This window comes from Oryx dammah, unplaced genomic scaffold (assembly GCF_014754425.2).
Source record: "Oryx dammah isolate SB20612 unplaced genomic scaffold, SCBI_Odam_1.1 HiC_scaffold_8, whole genome shotgun sequence".
In the NCBI taxonomy this organism is placed as follows: Eukaryota; Metazoa; Chordata; class Mammalia; order Artiodactyla; family Bovidae; genus Oryx; species Oryx dammah.
The window spans coordinates 37,660,360-37,675,106 of record NW_024070192.1 but is presented as its reverse complement, the minus strand read 5'-3'; the positions used below and the strand labels follow the sequence as shown (position 1 = coordinate 37,675,106).

The 14,747-nt window shown below is 55.5% G+C and overlaps 1 protein-coding gene across 1 annotated transcript in view; it reads right to left on the bottom strand.

Annotated features, from left to right (window-relative positions):
* Positions 1-3,981: 3,981 nt before the first annotated feature.
* The window catches only part of CAMKK1 (calcium/calmodulin dependent protein kinase kinase 1), a 29,124-nt gene continuing 18,358 nt past the window's right edge, over positions 3,982-14,747 (bottom strand). Inside the window, exons 11-16 of the mRNA XM_040243728.1 lie at positions 13,626-13,679; positions 12,833-12,906; positions 10,868-10,955; positions 10,538-10,666; positions 8,216-8,319; positions 3,982-5,979 (exon numbers count right to left, since the gene is read on the bottom strand). Coding sequence (XP_040099662.1) covers positions 5,907-5,979; positions 8,216-8,319; positions 10,538-10,666; positions 10,868-10,955; positions 12,833-12,906; positions 13,626-13,679 — 522 coding nt within the window. The 3' untranslated portion in view covers positions 3,982-5,906. The remainder of the gene's footprint in view (positions 5,980-8,215; positions 8,320-10,537; positions 10,667-10,867; positions 10,956-12,832; positions 12,907-13,625; positions 13,680-14,747) is intronic.

The window sequence follows — 14,747 nt, the reverse complement described above, 5'->3', positions numbered from 1 at the left end:
GTGATTGCCAAGCACTGGGGGAGATGGTGGGGAGGGGAGGTGGTGGTGGTGGGGTGGGGGATAAACAAGTAGAATACAAGGAATTCTTAAGGCAGTAAAACTATTCTGTATGAAACTGTAACGGTGGATGCATGACATACATTTTTCAAAACTCACAGAATGTGCAAATCAAAAAGTGAACCCCACAGTAAACTGTGGACTTGAGTTAATAATAATGTATCGATATTATCTCATCTGTTATAACAAGTGTACCATATTAAGGCAAGATTACTAGCAGGGGAAATTGGGTCAGGGCTGGGGTCAGAGGGTGTATGGGACTCTGTACTTTCTACTCAATTTCTCTGTCAACCTCAAACTGTTTCAAAAAATAAAGTCTGTTTGTTAAAACAACAACAAAACCGTGACACCCAGATTACATCCCAGACCAATTAAATCAGAATCTCTAGGGGTGGATGATTTTTCAAAAGCTCCCTAGGAGGGACTTCCTGATGGTCCAGTGGTTAAGACTCTGCACGCCCAATACAGGGGGCCTGGGTTCGATCCCTGGTCAGGGAACTAGAGTTCGTATGTCTCAAGGAAGATGCCACGTGCCATAAATGTGACCTGGCACAGCCAAGTAAATAAATAAAAATTTTAAATAGTTAATTAAAAGAAAAAAGCTCCCGAGGAAATTCTAGCATGTAGCCACATTGATAACTTGCTGTTTAGGCTGAACTGAGAATGGGAGAGGGCAAACCACAGCTGGGAGCCCTCTCTCCCTTTTCGGGTGTAGTTTCTCAGGAAGGTAGGTGGAAGTTGGCAAGATTAGCTGAAAGAAGACCAGAGTGCCTGAGAATATGTGGATCCTCTCCCGGGAAAGCTCCTCACCTCAAGGCTGATCCCCTGGACCTGGCGGAGACTGAGGGTAGAGAAGTTTAACCAACTCCTTCCCTTGTTTCGGTTCCCTGTGGTTGTGAGATCATTCCTTCAGTGTGGACCTGTGCCTGGGCCAAGGGGGTGGGTCTTGAGACCAAAAGACCAGTGGGTCAACAGGCTGTCAGTGCAGAGAGTATCAGCCAAGAGCATGTGCTGTGACTAAGCCAAGCAGTGACCAGCCCTGCTGGGGACGGGGCAGAATGAACCAGGCAGTAAGAGGGAAGACGGAGCCTGTGCAGAGGGTGTTTGAGTGAGAAGGCAGAAGGGGTTCTTTTTGAATGCCTGGGAGTATGAAGCAGCAGCCTTCAGAGAGCCAACGGAGTAGAAATCGGCTAATGGTTAAGGGGAGACGTGAGCTAATTAGAAGGGTGAGGAGCGGGAGGTGATGACCAGCAAAGGCCAGAGATACACAGGCCAGAGAAGGAGCTCCCTAGGGATCAAGTGGAGAGAATGGGATTCCCGAAGTGGGAGATGGGTGGGAGGGAGGCCCTGTTCTTGTGATTCAGTTGAAAGATGCTTTTTGAATGGTCTTCACCACGGCAGATCAGGGAGTGACACAGTCAGTGGACAAGGCTGCAATGCCTGAGCCCTGTTCCAGTCTTGTAGGAGATGGACCAGACACCAGATCACATGCCAAGGGTGTCTCTGGGACAGTGAACCAGGGAAGGCTTCCTGGAGGAGGTGACTTGGAGATGGTGGGGGTCTAGGCAAGGAAGGCAAGATGGGAAAGGCCAGGAAGCTGACCACAAAGCTGGCACGGGCTAATGATAAACTGTCAGCTTCTCTGGAGAGTGAGAGGACCCAGACTTCTTTCCCTGGGTCATCCTAGCTGGAAAAATGGATGTGTCTGAGACCCCAGGGGGCAGATCCGGGGGGGGGGGTGTGCAGGAAGGGACAGGGACAGGGACAGGAAGTGGTCATTTAAGCATGGACACCTAGACCATCAGGAGGCCTATGCGGTGCAGGGAGCGACCAGGGCTTTGCTCTGCAGGTGGGACAGAGGACACGCTCCTCCAAGCTCCTCTGGGTCTCCTTCTGGGCCCCAGTACCACCCACCACATTGTTCCCTGGCCTCCCTCATGGAAGCCCAGGGGCCCAGGAGGAAGCCCCATAGATGGGTCTGCTTGTTTGCCTGAGGGGAGGCTATGTGGATGTGCCAGTCTGTGTTTAGGGGAGTGATTCTAGAACCTGTGAACTGTTTATATCGGTCCCAGTATGTGTCTGGATGTTCCCTGGGAATACTGGGCCTCTCAGTGGCCTTGACCACCCAACCCTCCTCTCCTTCAGGCTGAGACCATATAGGATGATAGAGGTTCGGGGAGGAGAGACCAGGCACAGTGCCTGTGGAATTCGGAGCCCAAAGACATTCTCTGCAAAAAATCAGGACCTTCCATGGTAAAGCTCGGACTTGCCCCAAGCCTTCAGCTGGGCACCGTGGCCTGGACTCACCTCCACCCTGTGGTTAGGCCTGGAAGTGCAACCCCCATCTCAGATTTTTCCTAGTTCTTACTGGTGTGCAGAGCTCTTGGTTTTCCTGACAGCTGACAAGGGAAGACCTGGGTGGGGGTGGGGGCAGGAGACCTGGGCTCTAGCCTGGCTCTTCCCTAACTCACGAGTGTGACTCTGAGCCTGTTTCCTGACTTTAGTATGCCACATAGAGTGGTTGTCCTCATGGCGAAATGACATCGCAGTCCCATTTAAAGCTCCTGGAACACATGACAAACTGGACTGTCAGACCCAGGCAGGAGATTTGGTGACCAGCGCTGGGGAGGAACCAGCCTGAGGATTTTTCCGACCACAGAATAGGCCTTGGAGGGTGGGGCCAACAGCGATGAGCAGAGGCGGGAATGGGGGATGGCCACATCCGGGAGAGGTGAGTCTGAGGGGCCATGGGGAGCAAGGAGTGGCTGGAGAGGGGGTGCATGGCGCACGGGTCAGGAGAGCATACAGGGAGGCCTTCAGGGCTGATGGCAATGGCCTCAAACCCCAGGCTGAGCGCTGTAGGGAGCTCAGAAGGGTTCTGAGAGGGGTGGGTATGGTCAGGTGGGTGCCCAAAGATCGCTGGGTGCTTTTAAGAGGATGGACTGGAGCACTGACCAAGGCCAGAGACCAGTGAGGAAGTGAGAGACGGTGGGTCCAAAATTGAGGGACGGGGTAGATCATTTTCTAAAAAAATATGTATTGGCTGCCCCAGGTCTTAGCTGTGGCATGTGAACTCTTAGTTGTGGCTTGTGGGATCTAGCTCCCTGAGCAGGGATCAAACCCACACCCTCTGCATTAGGAGGGGCAGCCTTGACCACTGGATCAACAGGGAAGTACCCCAGTGATGACTATTCTCATCATGGCTATGGACAGGCCTCCTACGAGAGGGGAGCTGCTGGGTCCAAAACGCTGGTGAAAGTTGCTCAGTCGTGTCCTACTCTTTTCGACCCCATGGACTGTTGAGTCCATGGAATTCTCCAGGCCAGAATACTGGAGTGGGTAGCCTTTCCCTTCTCCAGGGGATCTTCCCAACCCAGGGATCGAACCCATGTCACCTGCATTGCAGATGGATTCTTTACCACCTGAGCTACAAAGGAAGCCAAAAAGCTGGTACCAGGGCCCGAGGCTAAGGAGCACCAGGAGGACACTGGCCTGTGTCACAGGGACTCCTGTGAGAGCCCACTTGGGACTTGAGCCCCGTGAGGAGTAGCACTGGCTCCCCACAAGCGGACTTTGGCCTCCCTGGGCCTCCGTGAAACAGGCAGGATGTCCTTAGGGGCTGCTGACGGGCTCCCACACACCCTGTTCTTTCCAAGCAGGAGCTATAGGCCCCACCAAGGAGACCGAGCCACATCCGGAACTGTAGCCCCTCACTCTTCAAACCAGCGCTCACAGTGCAGCATTGGCGATATCGTGGTGGGAAGGAGCTGCCTTCCCAATCGCCCCTCCCTCCAGCCCTCCAGCCTCCTCCACACTCAAGAGTTCCTCCCCCTGTTTTCCTACTCAGACCCCTGCAGAAAAGTTAGCAAAGCCGGCTGGTGAGAAAGAGCACATCCAGATGCAGAAAATGTACATACAAGTCTGTTTTTTTTTAACTCAAGAAAGGGCTTTTATTGATTTTAACTCACTTCCTGGGAAGTTAATTTTTAAAACACTCTTATGGAGTTTATCCATCCCTTGTGCTACCTTCAGAAACAATGATGCCAACCAAAACCCTCGGCAATGGGGTGAATATGGGCCCACCCGGAAGAAGTTGGGTCCACCCCAATGAAGCTGGGCCCACCCCAATGAAGCTGGGCCCCAGTGAAGCTAAGCCCACTGTGAGCCTGCAAGGTGGTGGTGGGGTGCCCTTGAAACCCCTCCCCTCCAGGTCCCAGCACACAGATGCTGAAGGCAAACATGCTGCTCTGTGAATGGTCTCTCATGAACTCCATAAAAGTGTTCTGAAGAACAGTACCAAATCATTGTTTAAGCCCCGGGTTGCAATGACTTAGGGCAAAGGGGCAGGGAGAGACGTGGACCCAGAGACAGCGGGCCGCATTCTGCTCAGAGCCTTAAATAAACATAGAAAGTACGTTACAGATGCACGTGCCAGTGCAAGACATGCTGTGTGCAGCAGATGGGCACACACGGGCGCCTGTGCGGAGGAGCGACGCACACCCACAGGCACCGAGAACACGCGGGAGGCACCGTTCCTCCAGCCCCGCCTTCTTTCCTCTCAACAGAGCACTCCTGCCACACGAACCCAGTGCAGGCGACTGAAGCCCCTTGTTTGGCTCATGTATTCAGGGCAGGCATCCGAGTCCTGCTTTATTTTCCTTCAGGGGGTCAGTCTCTTGAGCATTTGGTCAGTCCAAGGCCGAGCCGCCAGCCAGGCACTGATCCCAGAGAGAAGTCAGCTCCAGCTCTGAGCAGGCGAGATGACGACTGTCGGGGTGAGGCAGTAACGAAAGGCCCACCTCTCCGTGGGCAACTGCCTGCGTGCACACCCCACCAGGGCTGGGTCTCTAGCGCAGCCTCCAACCTGGGCAGTTGGTCCTTTGGGCGCTGGAATGTGAGGGCAGCTTCTGGGGCCAGATGGGGAGGCCGGTGCGGGACTGATGATCTGATTTCTGTAACTTTACCATCTGCAAGGCCACAGGCCTGTGAGCCCAGGGCCCTCGGTCAATGTCAGCCCTGGTGTCTTTCCGCAGCCGCAGCTCTAGGGAGCCACCGCGGGAGAGAGGAGAGAGACAGGGAAGAGTGATGCTCTCGGTTCAGGCCTCTCTGCTCAAAGCCTCAACTTGGCCCCTTCTGCGGAGAGGGCTGAAACACGATCCAGGACGGTCAGTCCAAGCCACTTGGTGGCCAAGCAATGGTGAGCACGCTGGGGACCACCCACAGCTCATTAGGCGTTCCCAAGCAGGGCTGTGCACCTGGCTCCCCACCAGATGACAAACAAAAGATAACGAAAAAGGAATCTGGATTCTCCAACATTGGCCCCAGCCCCAGCGAAGCCCAGGACTACCCACCGAGGACTCAGAGCCTCCACGCCAGTGTTCTCCGCAGACACGGGCTCCGACAGCGCCCCCCTGAGGTGGGCAGCGTGAGCCCCTTCTTGAGCGTGCGGCCGCTGAGCCACGCCCACCTGGCCTCTGCAGGCTTCCCCCTCGCCTTCTTGGTTTCCTGCCTCCTGCCCCTGGGCCTTGCCAACTGGCCGGGCTGGGTTTCTAAGGCACCACAGGCACCGAGCTTCCCCAAAGGATGAGTCCCGCCAGGGAGAGCCAGGACGAAGAGAAAGGCGTTGTGGGAGCCCTTACCCACCCCCTACACCCCAGGTGACACACATTCCGATCCTGTCCCTGGACACGTGCGCGCAGAGGTCATGCAGACGTGGGGAGGAGGGCCGGGAGAGGGGCCACAGTCCTCAGCCCCCTGCCGGCAGGGGCGGCTGTTGGCATGAGGGCGGTGGGCCTTTGGAGGCGCGGGATGAGCGTGCTGCCGGGCGGCCCTGGGTGCATGCGGGGGGCTCACGACGCAGCCTCGTCTTCTTGGACGCCGGGTAGCTCTGGGCTTTTGCCTCCTTCGCCAAACCCGTCTTTCCTGTTCAGGGGACACCAGAGGCAGAGGGACCTCAGAGGTCAGAACATACATGCAGGAGGACACGCTCATACACACTCATAGGCATTTTTACTCCCAAGCTCATCTCAGTCTCGCCACCCTGCATTGTGGTCCCTTGCTGGTTCCCCCACCCACAGTCTCACCCCACAACCCTCCATGACTCCCTATTGCTTGGAAAGGAAGTCTAGACTTCCCACCCTGACTTCTGGAGCCTTGCCAGATATGGCCTGGCTCAGGCCCCATGGTCCAGAGTAGAAGGGCTTTGGTGTTGCTTTTTCTTTGTTCACAGGACAGATTCTACCCATCAGCCTTGGGATTCTGTCCCATATTCAGTAGATTCTCGTTATCATCCTGATATCCCTCCCCCCCACATACAACCCCATGCCAGGGCCTTAAAAAAAAAAAAAAGATTAATAAATGAGTTTTGATATCTTTAAAAAGGATCCATCCCATTTAATTCTACTATAGAGTTATCCCAAAGCATAAAGAACAGAGTCAATCAAGGATAAATGTTGGGACTCTGATGGGGTAAAACCTGCTTTTCAAAACTAAACCTGTGACATGTGTACATGCTAAGCTGTTTCAGTCTTGTCCAACTCTTTGAGACCCCATGCACCATAGCCCACCAGGCTCCTCTATCCATGGGCTTATCCAGGCAAGAACACTGGAATAGGTTGCCGTGTCCTTCTCCAGGGGATCTTCCCAGCCCAGGGATTGAACCTGTGTCTCCCGCAGCTCCGGCATTGCAGGCAGATTCTTTACCACTAAGCCACTGGGGAAGCCTGTGTCACAGAGTTAGAATTTTATAGCTAGGAAGTGTTAAGCCCCATCCTCTCACAGTCCAGATGAAGGAATTGACCTGTCTCCCTACTAACGTGTCCATAAAAGAACAACGGCTGCCTTGCTCGGTTGTACCCTTGGCGTTCAGCCCTGTGCCAGTCATTGACCTGGGCTGGATGCTCCTTAGCCTGTGACTGGCCTGTCCCACCACCAGGGGGCGCTGAGTCATAGGCACTTAGCTAGAGACCAGATGTCTAGGTTTGCTTCTCTGGTCTTGGTTCTGTTGGCTGTCCAGGCGTAATTAGCAATAGCTTGCTCTGTCACTCTCAAAAGTGGCTCCATTTGGACGGTAGATATATGGTCCCCTACACGAAACCCAATTCCAGCATTGTGGCCTGCAGATCCAGAGGAGGCCAAGGACTCCGTTTCCCAGGCCTGGCTACTTCACGGGAACAAGCAATAAGCTCAGGACAGTCAAGGCCTCTCCCAGGCACCCCCCGCAACCCTCCTTTGTCAAGAGGAGAGCACGAGGTTGGTACAGGGACCTCCCTGAGGGTGAGCAACCTCTGTCAGGGAGCAGACACCAGCTCGTCCACAATGATGGGACTCAATAGTCTAAAGAGCCCACTTACAAGAGGGTGGTCTTACACGAACAAAGCCAACATCTGGGCCCCTGGATGGCACAGGCGAAACTGCCCCTTCCTGGGAGGCTGAGGTACGTGGACGGTGGCTGCTGCTCGCCTCCCCAGGGAGCACGCCTCCCTGCAGCCTGTGAAGGGGCTGCAGGGAGGAGGGGCTATGCCTTTCCACATGCTCTTCAGAGAAGGCGTGCTCCCCAAGGCCCAGGACCCCTCACTGCCTTCTCCCTGCGGGTCTCTGCACTCCAGCAGGGCTGGCCGGCACCCCAAACGGACTTTTATTTCAGTGGAAGAAGGCGGAAGTGCTGAGGACAGAGCTCACGGAGGTTTGGGGAACTGCTTTTCGGTCCTCTCCCAGGAGGTGGTGAATGCACAGGCCTGGCTCTCAGGAGGGAGCCTGCAGCCATGGGGGTTCCTCTTTCCTGGCCTGTCGTCATTGGCCAGCCTGTCCTTACTTGCTGGATAAACGTTTACAAAGTGCTGACCGGGCGCACAGCCTCAGCAATGACCGGAGATTGCACAGGCCACTCAGAAAAGCAGCGAACACTCGCCCAGACCAAGAAGAGGCAGTCCCTGCCTCCAAGACAAGCCAGGCTTCTACAAAGAGCCAACCTGAGGCCTGTCTGGAAACCTCAACTAGGCTGCCAGGGGCTGAGAACGCAGGTGCAGGCGAGGCCCTGCTGTGAGGCCTGGCTGAATCCCCAGGCTTGGGGCTCAGCCTGGTGATGCTCAGAGTGACAGCCACAGCCCCCACCCCACCCCAGGGAGCACCTGGCAGGCCTCAGCCCACCAGTACTTACGACAGTAAGCTTCCTGGGGCGGACATGGATCGCTCTTCCCTCCGTGCCTGGGGCTCGAATGGGTTGCCAAAGGAACGCTTTCTCAGCATGGACTTAACCAGGATCTGGGGAGGACGCGTCAGCATGAGGAACACAGGCCCCCAGGTTCCCAGACACACAGGCAGCCTACACTCTGGCTTCCAGACAGGGAGGTGGCTGGGTGGCTCTGCTGAGGTTCCCTTTCCTGGGGCAGGACAAGGAGAAGCATCCCAAGCAGAGGAAAGGGCAAGAGCATGGAGGGAAGGTGGTTGAGGGTGGATTCTGGAAACGGTGAGGAGGCTGGTGCGTGGGGGACACCGAGGCCAGTAGCAGACCAGGAAGGGTCTGGAACACCAGGCAGAGGGCACAGGAAGTGCAATAAGGAAATGCCTTCTGGCTGCGCAGGAAGGATGGAGTGGAAGAGAGGCTGTCCTGGGCTGCACAGGTTGTACGGGGATATCGACAGGGGACAGGCCCCTATCCCTGGCTCTGTGACTTTGTCCCTCCTCCCACTATAAGGACAGCTCCATCTCCCCTGCTCACGTGCACACAAACTCTCACACATGTGCATAGACCCAAGGCTGCCTTCATCTCTTCCTTCCTTCTTTCTATCAACAAGTATTATATTGAGCGCCTACATATGCCAGACACTATTCTAGGCCCAGGGGGCACACTGAGTCAAATATTCTTGCCATCATGGAGCTTATTGGAAAAGGCAATGGCAACCCACTCCAGTGTTCTTGCCTGGAAAATCCCAGGGATGGAGGAGCCTGGTGGGCTGCCGTCTATGGGGTCGCACAGAGTTGGACACGACTGATGCGACTTAGCAGCAGCAGCAGCAGCATGGAGCTTATATTCTAGTTGCAGAGACAGGCAATAAATAAGACAGATAAGTAGAACATATGTTCATTAGTGGCAAGGGCTCAGGTGGAAAAAATAAAACAAGGAAGGGGGATAAAGTATGACAAAGAGGAGGATGGAATTTTTGATAAGGGGGCCGAGAAGGGTCTCTTCTCATGACAAGATGACTCTGGAATGATGACCTGGAGGGAGCGAGGAAGCGGCTCTGTGGACACTGGGGCTGGAGTGTCCCAGTCAGAGGGAAAGGATGTTCAAAGGCACTGGGGCAGCAGCTTCCGTGGTGCATGGTTGGAACCAAGAGAATGAAGGGAAGAGAGGAGGTTGGCAGGGATAGAGGGGACAGGCAGGCCCTGCAGGGTCTGAGCTGAGAAGTGACCTGACCTGCTCACCAGACCACCCTGGCTGCTGAGCTGAGCATTTACTGTAGGGGGCGGGGCAAGGGTGGAATCAGGGGTACAAGCTGGGAGGCAATTCCACCGGTTCAAGAGAGACATGATGGTAGCTAAGACCAGGGATGTGGCAGTATGGACACCATGCTGCTGTTGCCGCTAAGTCGCTTCCGTCGTGTCCGACTCTGTGCGACCCCATAGACGGCAGCCCCCCAGGCTCCCCCATCCCTGGGCTTCTCCAGGCAAGAACACCATGGGAGCTGCTAATTCCAGGGACTCCATACAGCCCTGGAGCTCTGTGGAGTGCAGGGACCTTTAGCCTGCTGGCCCTAGCTGGGCCTGGACCCAGCAGGGAGGCATGAAGTGTACAGACCAGACCTCACCCCCGGCACAGGCCCCAGCTCGCTCTCCTGGCATTGTGCTCACCCTGACTCACCACGAAACCTCAGCACAGGGCAGGCCATGACTCTCAGTGTCCTCTGCACCCCCCACCAAAAAAAAAAACAAACCAGATGGCCATCAGGGGCTATGTTAATAACTTCCAACTGTTAAGGTGGAAGATGTCCAGAGGAGGATGAGAAAATCTAAAACTTGACAGGAGAGCGGGGGGAGCACACAGGTGGGGTCTGCCTGACGTGCGGGGGCCCTGGGGTCACTTCTCCAAATCAAAGGCATCCGAGGCCTTTCCCCTGTCATGTCCTTGGCACCTAGTCCAGTGCCTGGAAAATAGCAGAAGTTCAATAAACCTTAGGAAGGAAGGAAGGAAATGCTTCTCCAGTCGTGGTGAATGTTCACACTCAGCAAGGGCCAGTATATTTAAATCATTCAGTCTCCTCACCACGCCTCCCGGTCTCTCTACCATGAAACTGAATAGCGTGACCTTGTTCCCGTGTGTCTGCAGTGAAGCAGTGGCCTCGGGCCCAGCAACGAGGCTGGCCAACCAGGAAGCCGTCGGTCCCGTCATAGGGCCCAGCAAAGAGCAAGTCTCAGGTGGTGCCCACACCCGCCGCCAGGCGCTCCCAGGAGTTGGCGCCTTCGGCCCCCATCCACTTACCACTGTGGTCCAGCTGGGTATGAGCCTGACCGAGTTCTTCACCTCCTCCTCCGTCACCTCCACCATGCTGCAGTGCTCCTCCTCCGAGGGAAGGGGCTCCTCCCCATTCTTGGTCACCCAGGGGTGCAACTGTGGAGGAGAGGATAGGGAGGGTCAGGGCCACCGGGGGTAGACACTGGCCAGCAAAGGACCAGGCATTCCACCAGTAGCCCCCTTGAGGGTCCAAAGGCCACAAGCCCCAACCCAGCACACACATGCCTCCAGTGTAAGGTTCCCCCACTGGGGAAGCCAAGGCCTGCATTCTGCAGCCCAGCCCCTCTGGTTCCCAACCTTGATGTCTGGCACCCCAATTCTCGTTTCAGGGTTCTTGTCTAGCATCTTCAGGATTAAGTCCTTGAGCTCTTCGCTGACCTTTGGCCTAAAGAAGAGGAAGGAAGGAGACGAGGGAGAGACAGCTGATGGTCCTTTCCTTCCCACCTCTCCACCCTACCCTGCTCCGGTCTTCCCTGAATTGACACATGACTCAGTGGTAAAGAACCCGCCTGCCAATGCAGGAGATGCCAGAGACGCGGGTTCAATTCCTGAGTCAGGAAGATCTCCCGGAGTAAGAAATGGCAACCCACTCCAGTATTCCTGGAAGATTCCATGGACAGAGGAACCTGGCGGGCTACACTCCATGGGGTCACAAAGAGTCAGGCATGACTGAACACCCACACACAGGGCAGAAACGCTGCTGACCCTCAGGTCTCAGAGAGCAGGACAGGAGGGACGCCCCCGAGGCACCAAGGTGGAAGGAGAGAGTTTCAGAACAAGGGTACGGATATCCTTCTGGCCTGAGTACGACATAAAGCAGTCACCCTCAGGGGGCAGAGGTCACAGACACACAAACAGGCTCCCGTGGGTGTTAGACAGCCGCCCGCAGAGGGCAGAGATGATGAGGATAATGTGAGAAGAGTCACTTTATGAGACTCCAGGGGGCCTCAGCCCCACTCAACCCACCCCCATCTTCTCCTTTCCTCCACCAGGGAGGCAGCCAGGGAGGATACTCGCTGGACAGAGAAGGAAACCAAGGCCCGCATCACCCCACCTCACCCCTACCACCCCGACCCCCGCACCAAGAGTGCAGGCAGGGCTGAGGCTCGTGGGGATGGGCGCAGGGCTCAGCCCACATCAGCTTCGACCGGCTCTGCCCAGGCTGCAGGCTTCAGTGCTGCTTAAACTCTTGGCAGAAGGAACCTACTCCTAGGACTATGACCTTGGCTCCCTCTGCTGGCCTAGATTCCTAATCCCTTTTAAAACTCCTTGGCTGGGGAGGATACACAGCAGGAGGAAGGGCGAGAAGACCAGCAGTCAGAGGAAAGGGACGGAAGCCAGTGCTGTGGGGGGTGCAGCTGGCGGGCGGGGAGCCACGTGGTGGGTGAACAGGGGCTGGGACCCGGGGGTCCTTGGATGCCCGGGCCAGGGCGCGCCTATTCTTGAAGCAGGAGATAGGGTGAGATGTGTTGTGCTTTATAGGGTCGCTCTGCCTGACCGTGGCGGCTGGACGAGGCGGAGGACTGAACCAGGCAGGGGGTGCTCTTGGCAACGGAGCCGAGAGAAATGTGAGCGGCGGACTCACCAAGGCTTGGAGCCAGACAGGGAGTTTTGGGTGAGAGGGGGTAGGAGCACAGAGGACAGCTCCCAGGTTGGTTTCTGACCTGCCTGGGGCACTCTGAGCAAAAGGGCCCTAAAATGTGAAGCACCAGGGTCCACAGGCCAGCTCCATGTTAACCAGCATCTTGATCAGAACCATAAATGAGCACAGGGGCCTCTCCAAACAGTCCCTTTGGGCTCAGAGACCTCAGTTGCAAAGGAAGGGGGAGGGCGGAAGGAGTGGCTTCAAGTCCAAGGCCCACTGAGCCTCCACTTTTCCGCCTGTAAAATGGGGGAGTGCACTGGCGTCATGAAGCCCCCCCACCCTGTGTGGAGAAGGTAGAAGTTCCCCGGGGGTGCAGAGTCTACGTGGGGGTGATGTCACTGTTCTATGGAGGCCTTCAGTGAAGGAACAGATGAACATGTAACCTGGGGTCATCCTGCCCCACTCCTGGACTCAAGAGTTCCTGTCTGTACAAAGAGATCCGACCCAGGTGTCTGGGACCCTCTCACATCTACCCCTATCTGCTCCCAGAGAGCAGCACCCCCACCTCCAGGTCTGCAGGCTGGGGCGGGGCCCTGGAAGGACAAAAGCTCTGCTAAGACTCAGACACGCCTCCCTGGGGGTGACCGGGGCCCGTGGTGGACAACTGGACAACTCACTCCTCAGGGAACACGACGGCCTCGTTCTTGATCTTGCGGTGCAGGGCCAGGATGTAATCATCGATGAACGGGCACTGCGGGGGGAAAGACAAAGGATGCGTGCCCAGCGCCTCAGCCTACTGGGGGCAGCTCTGGGCTCCTCACGAGATGGGGGTGGGGGGGCCTCATCAGGGTCTGGCCCACAGGAGATGCCCAACAAACGTGGACTAAATGAATGTGTCATGGAGGGAACCAGGAGCTGTGTACCCGCCAGGGTAACAGCCACTCGCAGCAAGGCCTGCACAGCCGAAGCCTAAGGTTTGGGAACGTGCTCCCTGAGATTCCGTCCTGTGCCTCAGCATGGTCCCTGTTGTGGGAACGCCTCTGGACAGGGATCTCGGCCATGTCAAGGTCGGGTGTCTGGCCTAACTCAGAGCAGGTGTCAAGGACAATTTGTTAAAAGAATGAAGGATTGCGTGAATTTGTGAATGAATGGATGGCATCAAAGGATAGGACAGGGAGCACTCAGGCTGGAGTGGTGTTAAGACCACCGTCCAACCTCCACGGGAGGTCTGCTGACCCAGGACTCCCGCACATGAATCCATCCCCTCAAGCGGACAAAGGGACATGAGAAAAATAGAAACGCCCCTTTTCCTTCCATCATTTCTGAGCTGAGTGGGCTCTTTCAAAGTCACTTTACTTCAGGACACAAAGGCACAGCCTACATCTATCATGCACTCTGGCCCAGCTCGCCCAACCCATGGTACCAGGGGTGTGGGCCGGCCCCAGCTCTGCCAGCCCACCCAGCACTCACCTTCCCATAGACAAAGCAGTACAGCGTGACCCCTGTGGCCCACACGTCCAAGGCCTAGAAAGAAACAGTTCACATCAGTCCCCTAAAAGGAACAGACACACCCCTTGCTCACCCAGACCCGGTGGGCCATAGGAGAGGGCAAGCTGGAGGCCTCCTTCCCCAGTCATGTATTCACTCAACAAACACCCCCAGGCCCTTGTTCTTTGCCAGGCCCTGTGCTGAGCCCTGGGGACATGGCTATGGCCAGAGCAGGGCCCCTGCTCTCCAGGGTTTCCAAGTCTCCTTGGGATGGGCCCAAACCAGACGTGTTTCCAACAGTGCAAAACCCACTTCGCCTACAAGGTCACATTTGCAGCACCTATAACACTGATGCACCCCAGAATATTGAATTTACACTTGCTAAACCAGCTGTGGCTTTGAGAAGTCATCCCTCTTGCTGATGATCCACTGGAGAAGCCACCATCCACCTTCTTTCTGACACCAGAACAGCCTCTGGCCCTCAGTCACCTCCACAACCCCTTGGGGCTCCCCTGCACCCTGGATTCAAATGTGCCCTGTCTCTACAAGTTCCCGCTTCTGGAGCCCCACTTCCTCTTCTCATATCCACTTTCTCTCTTATGTGAGTGATCCTCAAATCTCTACCTACACATTCCTGAATCCAATCAGGCAACACCAGACAAATGCAAACTGATGTCATTCTACAAAATAACAGGCCTGTTCCTTCAAAAATGCCAAGGCCAAGCCACTCTTCCAGATTAAAGGACCCCAAAGAGACAGGACAAGGGAATGCAGTAACTGACCCAGGATTGGATCCTGAACCAGAAAACGAAAAGGCATTAAAGGACGCAGGATGGGGGTAACTGATGAAATCTGAGTAAGGTCGCTTAGGTAACAGTCTTTTATTGATCATAAATGTCCTGACTTTCATAACTGTACTGAGGTTATGTAACAGAATGTCCTTGTTCTCAGAAAACATCCCTGGCAGTATTTAGCCATAAAGGGGGGATAATGTCTACATCTTCCACAAATACAGGGAGAAACAGTGAAAAGGCAAATGGGATAAAATGACCTATATGGGAATGACCTAGTATGTGTATATGTATAACTGATTCACTTTGCTGC